The sequence below is a fragment of the Carlito syrichta genome, unplaced genomic scaffold (genome assembly GCF_000164805.1).
Source record: "Carlito syrichta isolate Samal-C Ts95f unplaced genomic scaffold, Tarsius_syrichta-2.0.1 Scaffold148020, whole genome shotgun sequence".
Taxonomy (NCBI): Eukaryota; Metazoa; Chordata; class Mammalia; order Primates; family Tarsiidae; genus Carlito; species Carlito syrichta.
In genome coordinates, this window is record NW_007092116.1 from 136,795 (window position 1) to 152,475 (window position 15,681).

The following is a 15,681-nucleotide window of genomic DNA, read 5'->3' on the forward strand; positions in this document are numbered from 1 at the left end:
TATATGTGCTACAGCCTGGGTCTGCCTCAGACTTTCTTATTGGAACCTGCTTGTAGGCCATAAGTTGGGACAGTTGTTTATTTCCCTTATCTTGGGGATCACAGTCCCATAGTATCCAATATCCAATGTCTGAAAACAATTGTTTTGCATACTTTTCTGGTTTTCTAGTTGTTTGTAGAAGTTGGATTATTTACCTGACAGTTAATCTTTCATGAATGGAACTAGATGTTATTTATTATAGCATTTAATTAATTTTTTGTAACTTTTTGAAATATCTCAAGCTTACAGAAAAGTTGCAAAAAGAATACAAGGAAAGAGAACACACCTAAGTAAGCTGGTGTGTTCTCTCAGCCCTCATTTGGCCCAGCCACAATGGAAGAGTTGTCTCAGGCTATCATTACTACCAGAGTCTGGAGGGTCTAGGATCTGTCCTAGTCCATTGTTTTTTCCAAATAAGTTATCAGGCCCTCCTCCCTCTCATTTGCTATGGCCTTCTTTGTCTTGGCCTCTTATCAAGCCAGAAGTTCCTACAGTTCCTCACCTCCTTTTTGTTGATAGCATATTTGCATGGCATTCGATTCCTTCACCTAAGTTATTTTCTGTTGATCTAATAAGTCTTATTCCTGACAGACTGAAATCACCTCATTGTCTGCAGTTGCTGCTTCGTGCAGTTCTTGGTAGTATCACAAGTAATAGTAACAGATAGCCTATTGGCCAACTCAGAAAGATAAAAATTGATTAATTCTGCACTGACCTCCCCTCCACTCAGTGGAATGCACCACTTCCTTCATCACCACTGGGTACATGGGCACCTGACAAGAAGTGGGCAATCTTCCCAAATATCTTTTATGTGTCACTGGCCTACTGAAAATAGCCGGTCAATGAAGTTTCATTGTATAATAGAAAAGCAAGATGTAATCCAATCATCTGCTTTTTCAGCTAAAGCAGGATCAATACAAAAATAAAGCTTAAATAGATATACATATAGATATAGATATGTGTGTGTGTGTGTGTGTGTGTGTGTGTATTATGGTCTGAGACCAAAGAGGAAGGAAGTAAGCAAATAGGAAGGAAATAAGGAGGAAAAGAAAGTTGGAAGACCTCACAAGCACTCCCAAGAAAACCCCCTGCAGAATTCCCCAAGCTAGTGCAGCAGGTTCTGAGCCATGCTCAGAGACGGGCTGAGGTTCTGGTGGGTCCAGGGCTAAAATAGTCATAATTACCTGCTATGTATTAGGGAAAATCTGTTCTTACCGTTTACCACTGCTCTTTCAGGCTCTAAATAGCCTCTCCCAATTTTAATTTAGAATTTTAAGATTGAGCTTTAAATAATCTTTTCACTTAAATAATTTTACAAGCTTTGTGTGAACTTTAATGAATGACTGAAATTTTTAGAATTTATATTCAAAGAAAGTAGAAACTGACCAGTTCACCATCTTTGCCTGCAGATCTCTGATACACAAGAATCTCTGGTAGCCTCGTCTTTACTCTTTGGGGCATGGAACAACCTATGGCCACAGACTGCCCTTGCCCTGGCCTGACCACACAGTTGGAGGCCAACGCTTACCACAGCCTTGACATCTTGGGTTCAAGCAATCCTTCTACCTCAGCCTCCCAAGTAGCAGAGACCACAGATGTGCACCACCATGCCCAGCTAATTTTTAAAAAAATTTTTTAAGATACACGATCTGGACAACCCCCTCGGGTCCCCTCCCACTGTGAGAGCTTTTCTGTCCTCTCAATAAAGCCTGTTTTCAAAAAGAGAGAGAGAGAGAGAGACGAGATATTATTATATTGCCTATATTGGTCCCAAACTCCTGGGCTTAAGTAATCTTCCCACCTCGGTCTCCCAAAGTGCTGGGGTTTATAGGTATGAACCCAACCTCAGAGAAGAGCTCTTTTGGAGACCTTGGCATAGCAGAATGCAGTGTATATCTCTATGTATGTGTGAGTGTATATATATGTGTGTGTCTATAAGTGTATATCTGTGTTGTATATGTGTGTGTCTGTCTGTGTGTGAGTGTATATATGTGTGTCTTTGTATGTCTTTATCTTGGTGTGTCTGTGTCTATGTGTATATATATATATATATATGTCTGTGTATCTGTAAGTGAGTCTGTGCCTATGTCTATGTGTGTGTATGAGTGTATGTATGTGTAGATGGTTGTGTTTGTTTTTAAGAATAAACATTGCTACTGAAGGATTTGGAAGCATAAACATTAAGGAAATTCTTTCCTGTCCTCATTTTAAATTCAAGAAATGCCTTATTTTCCTGCTCTGAGAACTGAGGGGATTACGTTTCATTTTACAGAGAAATGAGCCTATTTTAGATATTTAACTCTGAAGCCAAATTTTTGTTCATCAGAGTCAAAAACAGCCTTATTACTATGGAATGCCCTGTAGAATTCTATATGCAAATATAGAAATTGCTACCAGCTCTGTATAAAAAAACCCACACAGCTCAAGAGCTATAGTCTAATTTCATGTGTTTATATCCCCATTCCATAGACTTGGAGTTTTTGCTTTGCTTTTAGTTTTTATTAAGGAAAATTTCAAACCACATAGAAGTAGAAAGAAGAGGCCAGGCTCGGTGGCTCAGCCTGTAATCACGTGCTTTGGGAGGCCAAGGTGAGTGAATTGCCTGAACCCATGGGTTCGAGACCCACCTGGGCAATTTGGTGAGACCTCATCTCTACAATAAATCAAAAAAATTAGCCAAGCGTGGTAGCGCGCACCTGTAGTTCAGCTACTTGAAAGAATCACCGGAGCCCAGCAGGTCAAGGCTACGGTGGCCAGGAGTGGCCACTGCACTCCAGACTGGGCGACAGAGTGAGATTCCAACTCAAAAAAGAAAAAAAAAAGAAGTAGAGTGAAGAGACGGACGACGCTCAGGAGCCTGTCTTCGGCCCTAGCAGCTCTCACCTCAGGACCACTCCTACCGTCAGGGTTTTAGGATCACACTGAGAAAGAAACTTTGAGCGAAGGTGTTCAAGTGTCAGGGCCACATGTATTCACAATCACTGCTTATTTTAATATTTATGAGAAAATTCACGAGCATAAACTCACCTAAAAATATTGCTGCAGCCTCTTGATACTTTTAGGAGCCAGAGCACTGACTGCTGCTTCTGCTGCAGTACTTGTACAAACAGACATGTTGAAACTGAGACATTAACTTACCTAATTAAAAGTAAAGTGATCAGGCAACCCCTTCGGGTCCCCTCCCACTGTAGGAGCTTTTCTCAATAAATCCTTCTTTAAAAAAAAAAAAAGTAGAGTGATCTATTATGAAACAAAAGCCTAATAACTATAAAGAAAATAAAGGTTGAGATACCAGAAAAGTTTATTCAAAATTACCATTAAACTTGTGATGAGTACCCAGCTTCATATTTTCATAGCAGGGTTACTTACCAATATGTTTCTTTTAAAATCCTATTGTTGTGCTGGAATTTTCTCCTTCTCCTACTTAACAGTGTCTGTTAGAATCCAGGGGGCCGGTTCTGTTCATCCCTAACCCACGTTTCCTTCAAACTGGCTGAATCATAAGTTTCAGCAAGTTTACAATTAGCCTCTAGGCCAAGTAGTGCCATGCATCTGAAGTTGCTGAAATTCTCTTTACAGGTACCTTTTAAGTTTCTCTTTCAGCAATCTCAGTCAATGTGCATATAAACATTCTGATATTTTTTTGATCTAGTCAAATGGCACCTACTTAACTGAGTCAGAGGATTCTCTATTGTCACTACCATCCTCCCTTCAAAACTGCACCATGCAGTCTCCATTAGCTCTTTGGAACCTTTAGGCTCCCTTCTAGCTTGGGGCCCCTCATCCAGGAAACATGAGTTGCACTTCTGACCCCTGAAGACCCTCAGCTAACGGTCCCTCCGATGTCTGCTGTGAGGAAGTGTCCGACTGCCTCTCCCACCGAGTCTTGGGTCTCCACCCTCTCTGCATCCTCAGCCAGCATTTGCCTTACCCGTCTCCTTTGTTCTCACAACTCTACCCAGAGAAGGGATGCTCAGGATTATCAGAACAGCCATCTCTGGGAACATGGCATTCTAGCATATTTGTTCATACCTTAGAAGCATGAGTGTCTAGAGTCTGAAAACTTTTCAGACACGTGCTTATTTCCCTAGCTGCAGACTCAGAGACAAGGACATCATCAGCTTGGACTAGCCTGGCTACAGAAGTAGACGCTGGCCTGCTTGAGACTCACACTTCTAAACACTGGCCATGGGCCCCTGCCCAGCCAGCTTAGAAGCGCCCCCTGGAGAGCCAGTCTAGACAAAGGAGCTCAGTACCCTCCCCTGGAGATTCGGGCTCCATGGCTCTGGGGTGGCAGCCAAGAATCTGTTCTCACTGAGACTCGGCTGTGCAACTCATGGGGAGCTGCCACCCTCATGAGAGCCCACATGGGGATTCATGACCACAAGGTACTAGCATGGTCCTGGGGCCCATGGCTCCCTGCAAGTGAGGACAATGCCAGCTTTGGTCATGTGTCCAGTTCTGGCCCTGCTGGCCTTTGGCCAGTTACTTCATACCTCCCAGCTTGCATTTCTTCATCTGCAAAACTGAGATGTTGTAGGACCTAACTCCAAGAGTTGTGAGGATGAAATGCAGGAGCCTGTAAAACTATTGTCACTGTGGTTGGTCCTGTGGGGAGAGAACTGCACAAGATGAGCCACTTTTGTCAGCATTGGTGTGAGTGTTGTCATCTTCTTCTTCACCATCAGCACTCTCCTCTGTGGAGGTGGAGCCCTAGCAAATCCAGGAGGAACCCCTGAGCCCTTCCCTGTGCCCAGGTCCTGGGAGGAGGAAGTGGGCAGGGTGAGATTCCTCGGCCTCTGCCCATAGGGAGCTCTTCCCTGGGCTGAGCACCATGACCCAGGGGGAGACTTTCCCAAGGCTTTGTTTGTAACTAGCAGGCAATTAAAGTCTCCATGTTGTTTTAACTGAATAATACCTAGGACTTTTCCAGAGAAAAATTTATATTATTTACCTATTAAATGCACTTGGCAGGAAAATTACTTATAGAGAAATAGAAGCAGGTGCTTTTACAGGTATCTCTTCTCGATTATCAAGCAACCAGCGGCCTCTGCATTATACTTAGCCACAAATTACCTCTGGCTCATCCTTTGGGAATCCCTTTTTAAGAGTTTCTCACACATGAATCCAGATCCTTGATATAAAATTAACAGGAACACACAGTGAAATATTGTACTTCCTCCCAAGATAGAGCAGCCAGAAGCTTACATTGTTGTCCCAAACCCTGACTATACCAAGATCCAGTTGGGAAATTTACTGTCCAAGTCTCTACTGTGAAATGTCTTTACAGTATATTTCTTTGCATTGAATCAAACTTTCCTGTATCTTTGTAAGATGATATATTTCAGTTGAAGAACACTTTGGGACCAGGAGGAAGAGTGGGTCTCATTCCAGGCCTGGCTCCATGAATTGTACCCGGACAGTGGTGGGTAATTGACACACATGTCCATCCTCACAGAAAATGGTTATGTTTATGTTGGACTCTGAAGTGTCTGAGCTGAGAATTTGACTGTTAACAAAATTGTGTTTGCTGCCTCTGAAAGCTAGCTTGGAGAGTGGAAGAAAGGTACTGTCTTGTAGCCATGTCCTCGACTTTCTCGCTGCTGCTTCTCTCTGGACTCAGACCCACTAGCAGCCAGGAACCTTCTCTCAGACCTTCCAACAGGGAAAGTTTGCACGTCCAGTGATTTTTTTTGCAGGCTGTAAGTGAAGTGGGGGTACAGGCACATGGCCATGAAGAGCTGTATATCCTTAAGGCTGCTCAGGGCCCATGCAGGATGCTGAGGTCTATAGGCCCCCACTTGGTCCTCTGCAATTTGTAATCCCGCGCCCCAACATTTACAATCATGCTGTGATTTTTCTGTTAACTTTTCCTGGTGGGATGCTCTCCATTTAAGATAGTGGCAGGAACCATTCAGAAAGATTTCTCCCTAGAGTCTCTGCTGCCTCCCCTTCTCCTCCCTCCCCCCTGCCATGCCACCTGCAACCCTTGCTCTCTGAGTATCCTCTGTTCTCACACAGATGGTGTAGACAGGCAGGTTTGCCTGGTCACCTCCCTAGGGGACACTCTGCTCACGTTCACCATCGTGACCCCACACCCAGCACATAACAGCTACAACAGAACAAATGTTTGTTAAACAAATAGGAAGTGTTCTACTAAAGACTGCACCATCTAAACCCAACACCCTCTGACCACTAGTGCTCATCATGAAAATCTCCCAGCCAGTACCTGCCCATCTCTCTCAGGATTTCCAGAAATGATATAAAATCAGAGTTTCGTGGCAATAGCCATAGGTATAAATCACATAAAGTGGGCTGTCTTATTTGCCTCCAGGCTGCACATAGTCAAGCCCAGGGCTGATCAGTTCCCTATCCCAAAGAGTGAGCTGAGTTCATTGCCATGGCTCCTGCTGCTCCACTGCTGCTTCCCACTGACACCTCTGTCAAGGGTGGCAGGGGACTGTGCAGACCCACAGCCAGAGTGGGATGCCCTGGGGGCTCCTGAGTCACCAGTGACAGCCAGGTAGTGCTGAGCCTTTGTGCTCCGTAAGCATCTGAAAGCGCTGTGGGTTTGCTGAGGCTTTATTTCAATCCCAAAAGTTTTCTATCTTCCCCATCACCTCCCACTGTTTTTCCAGAAATTTTGAGAAGGCATATATTAAGTTTATAGTTTTTTAAGTTCACATTTCGTTTCTCTCTTTAGGGATTTTTTTTAAGGGATCTTATGGCTCTCAGGTTTTGTGGGGGGGGGGGGAGTGTGTGAGTATGGAGGGTTGGCCAAATAATTTAAGTACCAAGGCAAAAACAAGTTCATACAGAACATGTATTACTCTTGTAAAATAGAAACATTGTTTAAAGACTGCGGTTCCATTTTCTTGCTATTTTCATCGTAAAGTAAAAGGATTATCAGGAAAATGTTGATGTTATATAATGAGGACTTTTATGATTGTTTGGTTTTCTTTAATTTTCTATCTGTTGACTGAATTGTAGGTACAAGGTTCCTAACTTCTAAGTGAATAATTAAAAGATGTGAGGCCGGTGCAGGGCTCCCCTCAGGCATAAACTCTTGCAGATCGAGGTTTTGTCTGGCTCAGAGTGCTGCCCATGCCTTAGAACCAATGGGCTGGTGCTTGGGGAATGAATGACTCTTGGCTGAGGCATCAGTGGCTACCTAGTGGAGCTGCTGGGCCTATCCTTCTGACATAGAGGAGGATGCCTCTCGCCATCATCAGGCCCTTCTGGATGTGCACTATCTTTGGGGTCTAGAACCCAACAGAACCCTGGCCCCACCTGCTGTGCTGGGTGCTCAGAGCAAAACGGCCCAAAACCAACTTGGCAAGTGGGAAGTTTTGCCAACAGATGAGCAGTGATCATTCATGTGCCATTGTTCCCTCACATTTATTACTTCAACAGACAGCTGGTTTCCAAATCTACATAAAATCCTACTTTTAAAAAATCCAAACAAAACCACTTCCCTCCTGGACGCCAAGTCTCAAGCTGGTACACATCTTTTTCTGTGTAGAATTTCAAGCCCTGCGAATGTTTGTGGCAGGATGTTTACAGAACCTACGATCTTGTCTCCATCCACAGAGTGCTGCATTGAAAGGGATTGTTTTGAGCCTGGCCCTGAAATATGAAAAATAAAAGCAAAGACTAGTGGTATTCTTCCCTTGAGTAGGGTGACTGATCTTTAGAGGCACTGCCTGTGTGGGTAGTTGTGTCAGGACTGCCAACTGCTGGTTTGACTGCTGCCCTGCCTCCCCCACCACCATGGGCAGCTGCCCCCTCCCCCACAATCCCCCGCCAGCCTGTCCTCCCCACAGGGCAAATTTCAGAGCCATCCCTGCCCCAGAGATGAATGCCTCACATCCACACAGCGTGCCAGCTCCTCTACTAGGATGGTGTTTAGGACAGTCCTCAGTTATCTGGTCCCATATCAGCCCAGGATAACAGAGCCTGTTTTGCCACTGGAGAAAAGCCCAGACCCTCTGTAGTTTTCCCCTTCCCCTCCCCCATATCCCTGGAAGGTTTTCACCAGCTTCTCCAGGAATTCAGAGAGGGGCGTAAACAATTGCACGATTATGGTCCTTGGGCTGCTTCTGATGACTTTCCATCCTAGTGACCACCTGATTGGTAAAGTACTTTCTAACCCTGAACTAATGTTCCTGCCAGGGCCACCCCAGTCCTCAGAGAGCACATGGGTGATCCTTCCGGGCCCCAACACACAGACTCTCAACTGAGAGCTGAAGAGTTTGAGAGGATTGAACTCAAAGCCAAAGTGGTATGGAGGCTCGACCTCTCAGGCAAAGGGGAAGACGGTGAAGATTGGCCCCCAGAAGTGGTTCTTTTTTAAAGGAAGGAAGTGTGATGGTTGCTATCTTCCTAAACAAGTGCCTCAAGTCTTGACTCCTCAAGAACCAGGGGCAGAGATTCCTCCTCACACCTCAGAGACAGCCATCCCTCTGGCCGCACTGAACCTAGGTGAAATATTTCTAGAAGAGTAAAAGAATCTCATTTATCTTCAGGGTTTCACTTGGGGAAAAAGTTCAACTGGAACTTTCCACTGGTGTTTGAGCTTTCCTCAGCTAAAAGCCCTTTTCTGCAATTTTGAAGCTATTCGAAAGCAACTACCTACCTTGTACTTCTGCCTTGTAGCCTCAGCAGAGGTCATCCCCACCTGACCTTCCACTCCCTTGTGCCTTTGCTCCTCAGGCCACGGTGAATGCCCGGCCCCAGCGCATCCTGGACACCTCTTCTCTCACACAGTCAGCCCCCGCCAGCCCGACCAACAAGGGTACACATATCCACCAGGTGGGGTAAGTAGCCCACATCCCACCTGCCAACAAGCTCATCTACACAGGTCTGTCATGGTGACTGGAGGGGATCCCACTCACTTAACTCTCTGTTACTGCCAGTCTCCTTGCTCTCTCTTTCCTCATTGATTTCCCTCTTCTTTTCTCCTTCTAGCATGTATGTGTTCTCTCCCACCCTCTCTTTCTCTTTCTTTCTTTTCCTCTCTCCCTCCTCCTTTCTCTCCTCCTCTTTTTCTCTCCCTCCCACCCCTGTCTTTCTCACACTCACCCTGTATCTGTCTGACCTGAGATCCTTCCTAGAATTCTTCCCCGTCTTGAGGAATCCTTCATTTGCACATATCATAACAGCAAAAGTTGAACTAAGCATGAGTCTGTGGTCTTTCAGAATTGTGTAAGAGAGAAACTAAATTCTTTAAGGTGACCAACAGATGGACTTTCCTCTGTTACATCAGTGTTTACACCGCAGAAAGCAGTATGACCATGCACAGGACTCAAGTAGGGCAGACGCATGCCACTGACTCGTCCTGGCCCACCTGGCTCTGAGCTGGATTGTGAGTCCTGTCCTAGCTGACCTCTTGGGGCATCTATGTTTATTGAAAGTCAGTTCTTAGATACCACCAGGCACATAGCTAGAGCAGTTGTTAACTCAGCATCAGTAGTTGAGATTTGGGAGTCACACTGCTATGTAGGGCATTTGAGGGAGTTCTTAGGGCCATCAGCATCCTCTGGCTGAGGTGGGTGGTACTAGAAGTTGTCTAGTGTTTCTTCTCGAAGTGCCAGACTCTTGGAAGAATGTGGCGTTTATTCTTCTCCCCGTGGCAGAGGCTCCCCGCCGACATCCAGCACAAGCAGCTCCAGCCTGACCAACGACGTGGTCAAGCAGCCAGTCAGCCGAGACCTGCCTTCCGGCCGGCCAGGCACCACAGGCCCCATGGGGGCACAGTACACCCCCCACTCCCACCAGTTCCCCCGCACACGGAAGATGTTCGACAAAGGCCCAGACCAGGTACAGAGACTCAAAACACTGTGTGATCTGTAAATATGCAATCTACTGAGCTGGATGCCGAGAGCATTGCTTCCCAGATGTGGGGCGTGAGACCTTGGATCTGGATCATTTATGTCACCTCAGAGTGGAAGAAAGATCCTTCCCCTTGGCCCTTGTGCCAGTCTCTGCCCCTGGAGACCTGGGTGCTGGCCCCTCATTCCCTCGCCCCTGTCTGCATGGCTGCCTCTTTATGATTATTGTAGGGGTGTATGTCTGGGTTCACCGTTCTTGACAATGTCCATGTAACAAAATAAGGATATGAATTAATTTGCTTTTCTTTCTTTTTGGGCAAATAGTATCTTGCTTCAATTTGATGTGGCAGCTGCTCTAGAGGGTTTTTTCTGAGTGGTTGTTTGTTTTTTCTGTAGACATCCAATCACACTACATAAATATGAACACTCTCTTTGCCTTTAAGTTGAAAAAGAAATTTCAGGAGAGAGGAATTTGTACTTTTGTTTGCCAGGGTTGTGAGAACTGGTAAGACAGCCACTGATCTGGAAACTTCTGCTGTCTCATCTAGATGTTTGCCACTGTCTCGGTCAATGGCATGAAGTCTAAAGAAAGTGGTTCAGGGTGAGCCAAGCACCCCTGACTGCCTCGGGCACCAATAGCAGTGAGGAACTCCCTACAGCAGAGGGGGATGCGATGGTTCACTTTATAATCCAGTAATTTTAAAAAAGAGGTTACTTAGCCACCTTGCAGAGTGCCATTGGAGCAAGAGTCAACATGTTGGTGATAGAAGGGGCACCGTGGCAGCTGGGCAAGTTCCTACAGATGCCATTCAGCCCCAACCCCACTCTCTCTATTCCTCGATAGGGAAGGAGCAAGAATTACCAACAAACTCCAAGCGAAGGTGTAGCCTCCTGCCTGGGTCCTGAGCCAGGCAGGAGGGCCAGACATGGGAGAGAAGGAGACCATGGTCCAGGGAAGCAGCACAGTTGGCAGCCAGCATGTGCAGTTACCCCACCTGACTGCCCTTGGCCATGGTCCCACTGTCAAGCCAGAGCAACTGCCTCGGGGAGAGATTGCTGTATCTGCCCCCAGATGATGGGGAGCTTCCCTCTGCCAAGGCGCAACATGAGGGATGCCTTCAGGCCCTCCCTGAGTGGGTGACATGGCACAAGGGAACCTCCATGCCCATTCTCACTGAGCAAAGTAAATATTGACTCTGACAGCCTTGGCCACTGCAGGTCCCATACTGGGAAACAGCCAAAGCACAGTCCTAAGCAACTGCTAGGGTCTTCTGTCTTAAGAGGCCCTAGCCAGCTCATGCTAGCTGTGCTCTGTGTCCGGGGCCATCCTGCACAAGGAGCCCTGTTCTCAGCCCTAAGCTGTGTCGCCTCTGGGGGTGCAGCTCCAGGACTGGGCAACAGAGGCTCTTCAGGGTTGGTGAACTGGCCTTGTGGACCCACATGGGCCCTGTCTAAAGAGTCAGCTGGAATTGGCTGGGGGAAGGGAACATGGGTTTACAGGCCAAGTCGTGCTGGCCAGCCCAAGAGACAAGGGCAGACACTGTTACTGAGCACGACATGGATGGCACTTCTGAGCTGGGGCTCCCTTGATCCCTTTTCAGGCATTTGGGGCTTTTTGGTCACCAGAATGCAGACATGGCTGTCCCAAGAAGCCAGGCCGTTGCTAACCAGGATGACTTTGTGCCTGTTGTGAGCTCTTTGAGGCATACAAAGAAGCACTGGGAATAAATAACATGCCTGACTGTTGTTTCTTTTTCCTTCTAATCCTCGATCCAAACCTTCCAAAGACTGCGGATGATGCAGATGACACTACTGGACACAAAAGCTTCATCTCCGCCACGATGCAGACAGGGTTCTGCGACTGGAGTGCCCGATATTTTGCCCAGCCTGTCATGAAGGTACTTTGGGAGTGCAGATTCAGAGTGGAACCCTAGCCAATGCATGTCCCTCCTGCTTCCTTGAACACAAACTCTCGATGTCTCCTAGACCTCGCCCTCCAGCTGTCTTCTGTCCCTGGCTGTCCCTGTCTCTGGCCCTCAGTGCCTGAGGCCCTCTGCTTCTTACACAAGTTGCCAGTTCACACTCCCTTCCTGGGAGTCTAAGCCCCCATTCTCCCCTTGCGCTGCTGGCTTACTGTGGCTCCGTCAGCCCTGATGGGGGCTGCCCAGGTCACAGGTCAGGAACCATGACCTGAAGCAAGTGAGCAGGGTCTGGCAGGGCCCCTCTGCTACACTACAGCCTCCCCACCGACCTTCTGTGGTTCCTGTCCCACCACGCTTGCAGCTGTGGGAGGGTTGCTGTCAAGGTAGGGGTGTTAACAGTTAAGATAGAACAGCAAAAGAAGCAGACTTCATTTTCCTTCCTGTCATCTCAAAAAGAAAAAGGCTGCCTTTTTGGAGCTTGCCATGTAACAGGTGTCACTTTGCCTTAATTGACAAGGTCACGCCAGGCTCTCCTGTTCCCTAACAGTGAGGATTGTGTGAGGCCTGTTCCCAGGCCACAATTGGGTGACTCAGAGATTTGGGGACTGTTAGACAAGTTCTAATGCATTCGGGCTTACTCCACAATGCTATCTTTCAGGCTTAATTGTCACAGCCGTAATGTGTACTGCAGATGCAGTGGCTTTGTCACTGCAGGCTTGAACCAATGTCCAGGGTGATGGCCGGAGTCTCTCACTGTGGGATGAGGCAGGAGCTCCACTTTGTCAGCATAGAATCTCTACTGCTCGTCTCTCTGCAGGGGATTCTGCAGGGATTCATGTTTAGATTTCCCCTAAGTTCAAAGCACATTCTTAGAAAACCTTCTTCCACCTCCCTCGTAGATCATTGAAAATGGAAAATTGCAGCCTATTCTTGACTGTATATCAGGTGACATGTCTAAGTAATTTCCACGAGCAGTACTTGGATGCTTTATTATGGCTTGGTTCCTGCTTTCTTTTTCCTCACAGTGAATACTGATTTTTTTGTCCATAAAAACACAAAATCATCAGTCAGTGCCTGAGGCAAGTCATAAAGTCCTAATTTATTGAGCCCCTTTGCCAAAAAGGGAGAGTAGATCTCTCTTCCATTTTTTAAACGAACCTAAGAGTAAGTATAAAAATGGCCCAACTTTTCTGGAAAGCAGTTTGGCAGGAAGTATCAAATGCCTTAAAAAGCTCTTCCCTTTGACTCAGTAATTCCTTTGCTAAAATACTGTCTCAAGAAAATGATCAGATATAGATGATCTCTATATTATTTATAGTAGTGGAAATTGAAATTCGCTTAAATGTCCAGCAGAGGGTGAATGATAAAAAAAAAAAAATGAAATATTTGATGAGATATTATTGGAGCTATTAAAAAAATTAAAATTATTTAGTGACATAAGGGACTGCTCATGATAGAAGTTTTTAAAAAGAAAAAAGCAGGCCAAGGAACTGGATCTGCAGAATGAACATAGTTGAATATGCCTTGCATAGACAGATGCACATCAGAAAAAGACCAAAAGAAACAAACCTTAAGCCAAGTATAGTGGCTCACACCTGTAATCCTAGTACTTTAGGAGGCCAAAGCTGGAAGATTGCTTGAGGCCAGGAATTCAAGACCAGCCTAGGCAGCATAGTGAGACTTCATCTCTACAAAAAATCAGAAAATAAGCTGGGCATTGTGGTACATACCTGTAGTCCTAGCTACTTGGGAGGCTAAGGTGGGAGGATGGCTTGAGCCTATGAGTTCAAGGCTGCAGTGAGCCATAATTGTGCCACTGTACTCCAGCCTAAGTGACAGAGAGAGACACTGTCTCTCAAAAAATAAAAAGAAAAGCAAACAAACAAACCTTAACTATGGATTTGCAAAGGACATGATTATGGTGACCCTGAGTTTGCTTTTTTCCCCCAGCTTTTCTATGGTTTCTATACAAAGCATGAAGTACCTTTATAGTGGGGTACTTCATGCTTTTTTTAGGGAAGGTATTAAAGAAACAAACTCCAGGAGATCATTGAGGCATGTGATTAAGCTGTGTCAACAAGCTCTCACCCAGACACGTTGGCTGGCCCCTACTTACCTTTGGGTGGCATTAGCTGTGTTGTCCCCCTGCAGATGGAGAGAAGTGCCCTTTCCCAGTCACTAGGGCTCTTCTGGTTAAGTAGATGAATATTGGAACTTGTATGAGGTAAGCAAGGGTGACCCAAATTATAAATGAGTAGGAGCCAGGAGACAATTAGACACTTGTATTGTGGATAGTGAGTTGTCCTTTAGAACTATGGTATAGTCTGTTTAAAATTAAATGGAATTAGTCTAATATTAACAGGAGTTTGATTTCCTTGATACAGGGCCTTGCTTAAGGCAAATAAGGTCAAGCAATTAAGAAACCTAGATGATCTGGTTTTCCTTCTTGATGAAATGGCAATGGCCATAAATTATGGCAAATTCTGGGTGTAATAATGAGAGGCTTTTTCTTGAAGTCTTTGAAACATGCCTATTCTCAGTCATCTATATATTATGGAAGGGAGGAATGGGATAGATAATGCAATACTCAACTTTCTTAAACTTAAAAATAAATTTGGGCAGAGTGGGGCGGGAAGAAAAAAAAATGAATTTGATTTTTTTCCCAAAGTATTTGCTCTCCTTTCCTAAGCATTAAAATGAGCAAGCCTTCCATAAGTATACGTCGTCTGATTACAGGGCAAGTTCCCCAGAGGCATGGGGAATGCCAGCCTGCTGGAGCCATGTCAGGAACGCCTCTGCAGATGTGTGGTTGTTTGTGTGCAAGCCCCAGGCCAGCATCCACTCCGTGGCCAACGCCACACCTCCTTCTCTTAAGACGCAACAGCAATTCCCACTGCCTTTGTGTTCTTCTGTTTGTATCTCTGAGACTCCCCACCAGCACGGAGGAGTTGGAGGGTTCAGCCTTGTGGTCTGGCCCTGTCGGCAGGTTCTGAAGCATGGATACTGCAAATGAGATGGTCCGGGAGGGTCCATGTAGAGCTGACATTTAAACACAGGAGACAGTCAGGAAATCATTGTAGAATAAATTAGCGATTATTTTCCTCTGACCATGCTAAGTGTGTGAAACCAAACTCTCATTTGGTTGTAGCTTGAAACAACAAGCTCTGGGTGTCACAATTGAATATAACACTCTGCTGTGATTAAGTGTCAGCTCTAACTCTTGATAGCAACTGCATAACTTAGGGGGCTTAATCTTAGGGGGTTTAAGGACTTGAAGTGATTTTTCTTTTACATTAATTAGAGACTTTTTCTGAACTTTAGAAGAAGAAGCAGGGCATGTTTTATTTTATTTTTTAAAAGTCTCCTACTTTTTCTAGATGGCATTCATAAGGGTTTTCTTTTTATTAATGTAATTAATTGTCTAATGACATGTCTGTATAATAAACTGCATTAGGAACTTTTTTTTATTAGTCTACTTCACATATAAACTAAAAATAGCTCTAAGGCTAAGATTAAACCTCAAAAAGAGTGAAAGAACCTCAAACCCTAAACTGCTTCAATGGTATATAAAAAACTAAAATGTTCACTAGATAATGAAGTTACACCCAGTGTTACAGTAATGTGCAGCAAAATGGCTGGTAGGATTGAGCTCCCCAAAACACAACTGTAATGACAATTTTTGCTAGCTTTTTAAAATCAGGTCACAGTCAGATTTCTTACAAATCTGTGTGACAGAAAAGAGCCATGCTCTGGACGTGGCTCACCTTTGATTGATGAAACAACCTTCTCTCTCCCCTATGTTGGTTTACAGATCTCACATCTGTTTTAGGAGCCACAAAAGAATGTTAAAAATGGGTTGTCATTTGCGTGCTTACAGAAGTAGTATGATT

The 15,681-nt window shown here is 45.4% G+C and overlaps 1 protein-coding gene across 1 annotated transcript in view; it reads left to right on the forward strand.

Annotated features, from left to right (window-relative positions):
- The window catches only part of RPTOR (regulatory associated protein of MTOR complex 1), a 173,668-nt gene that overhangs the window by 122,950 nt on the left and 35,037 nt on the right, over positions 1-15,681 (forward strand). The window contains exons 17-19 of the mRNA XM_008050496.2: positions 8,752-8,855; positions 9,675-9,858; positions 11,657-11,767. Of these exons, the coding sequence (XP_008048687.1) occupies positions 8,752-8,855; positions 9,675-9,858; positions 11,657-11,767 (399 nt within the window). The remainder of the gene's footprint in view (positions 1-8,751; positions 8,856-9,674; positions 9,859-11,656; positions 11,768-15,681) is intronic.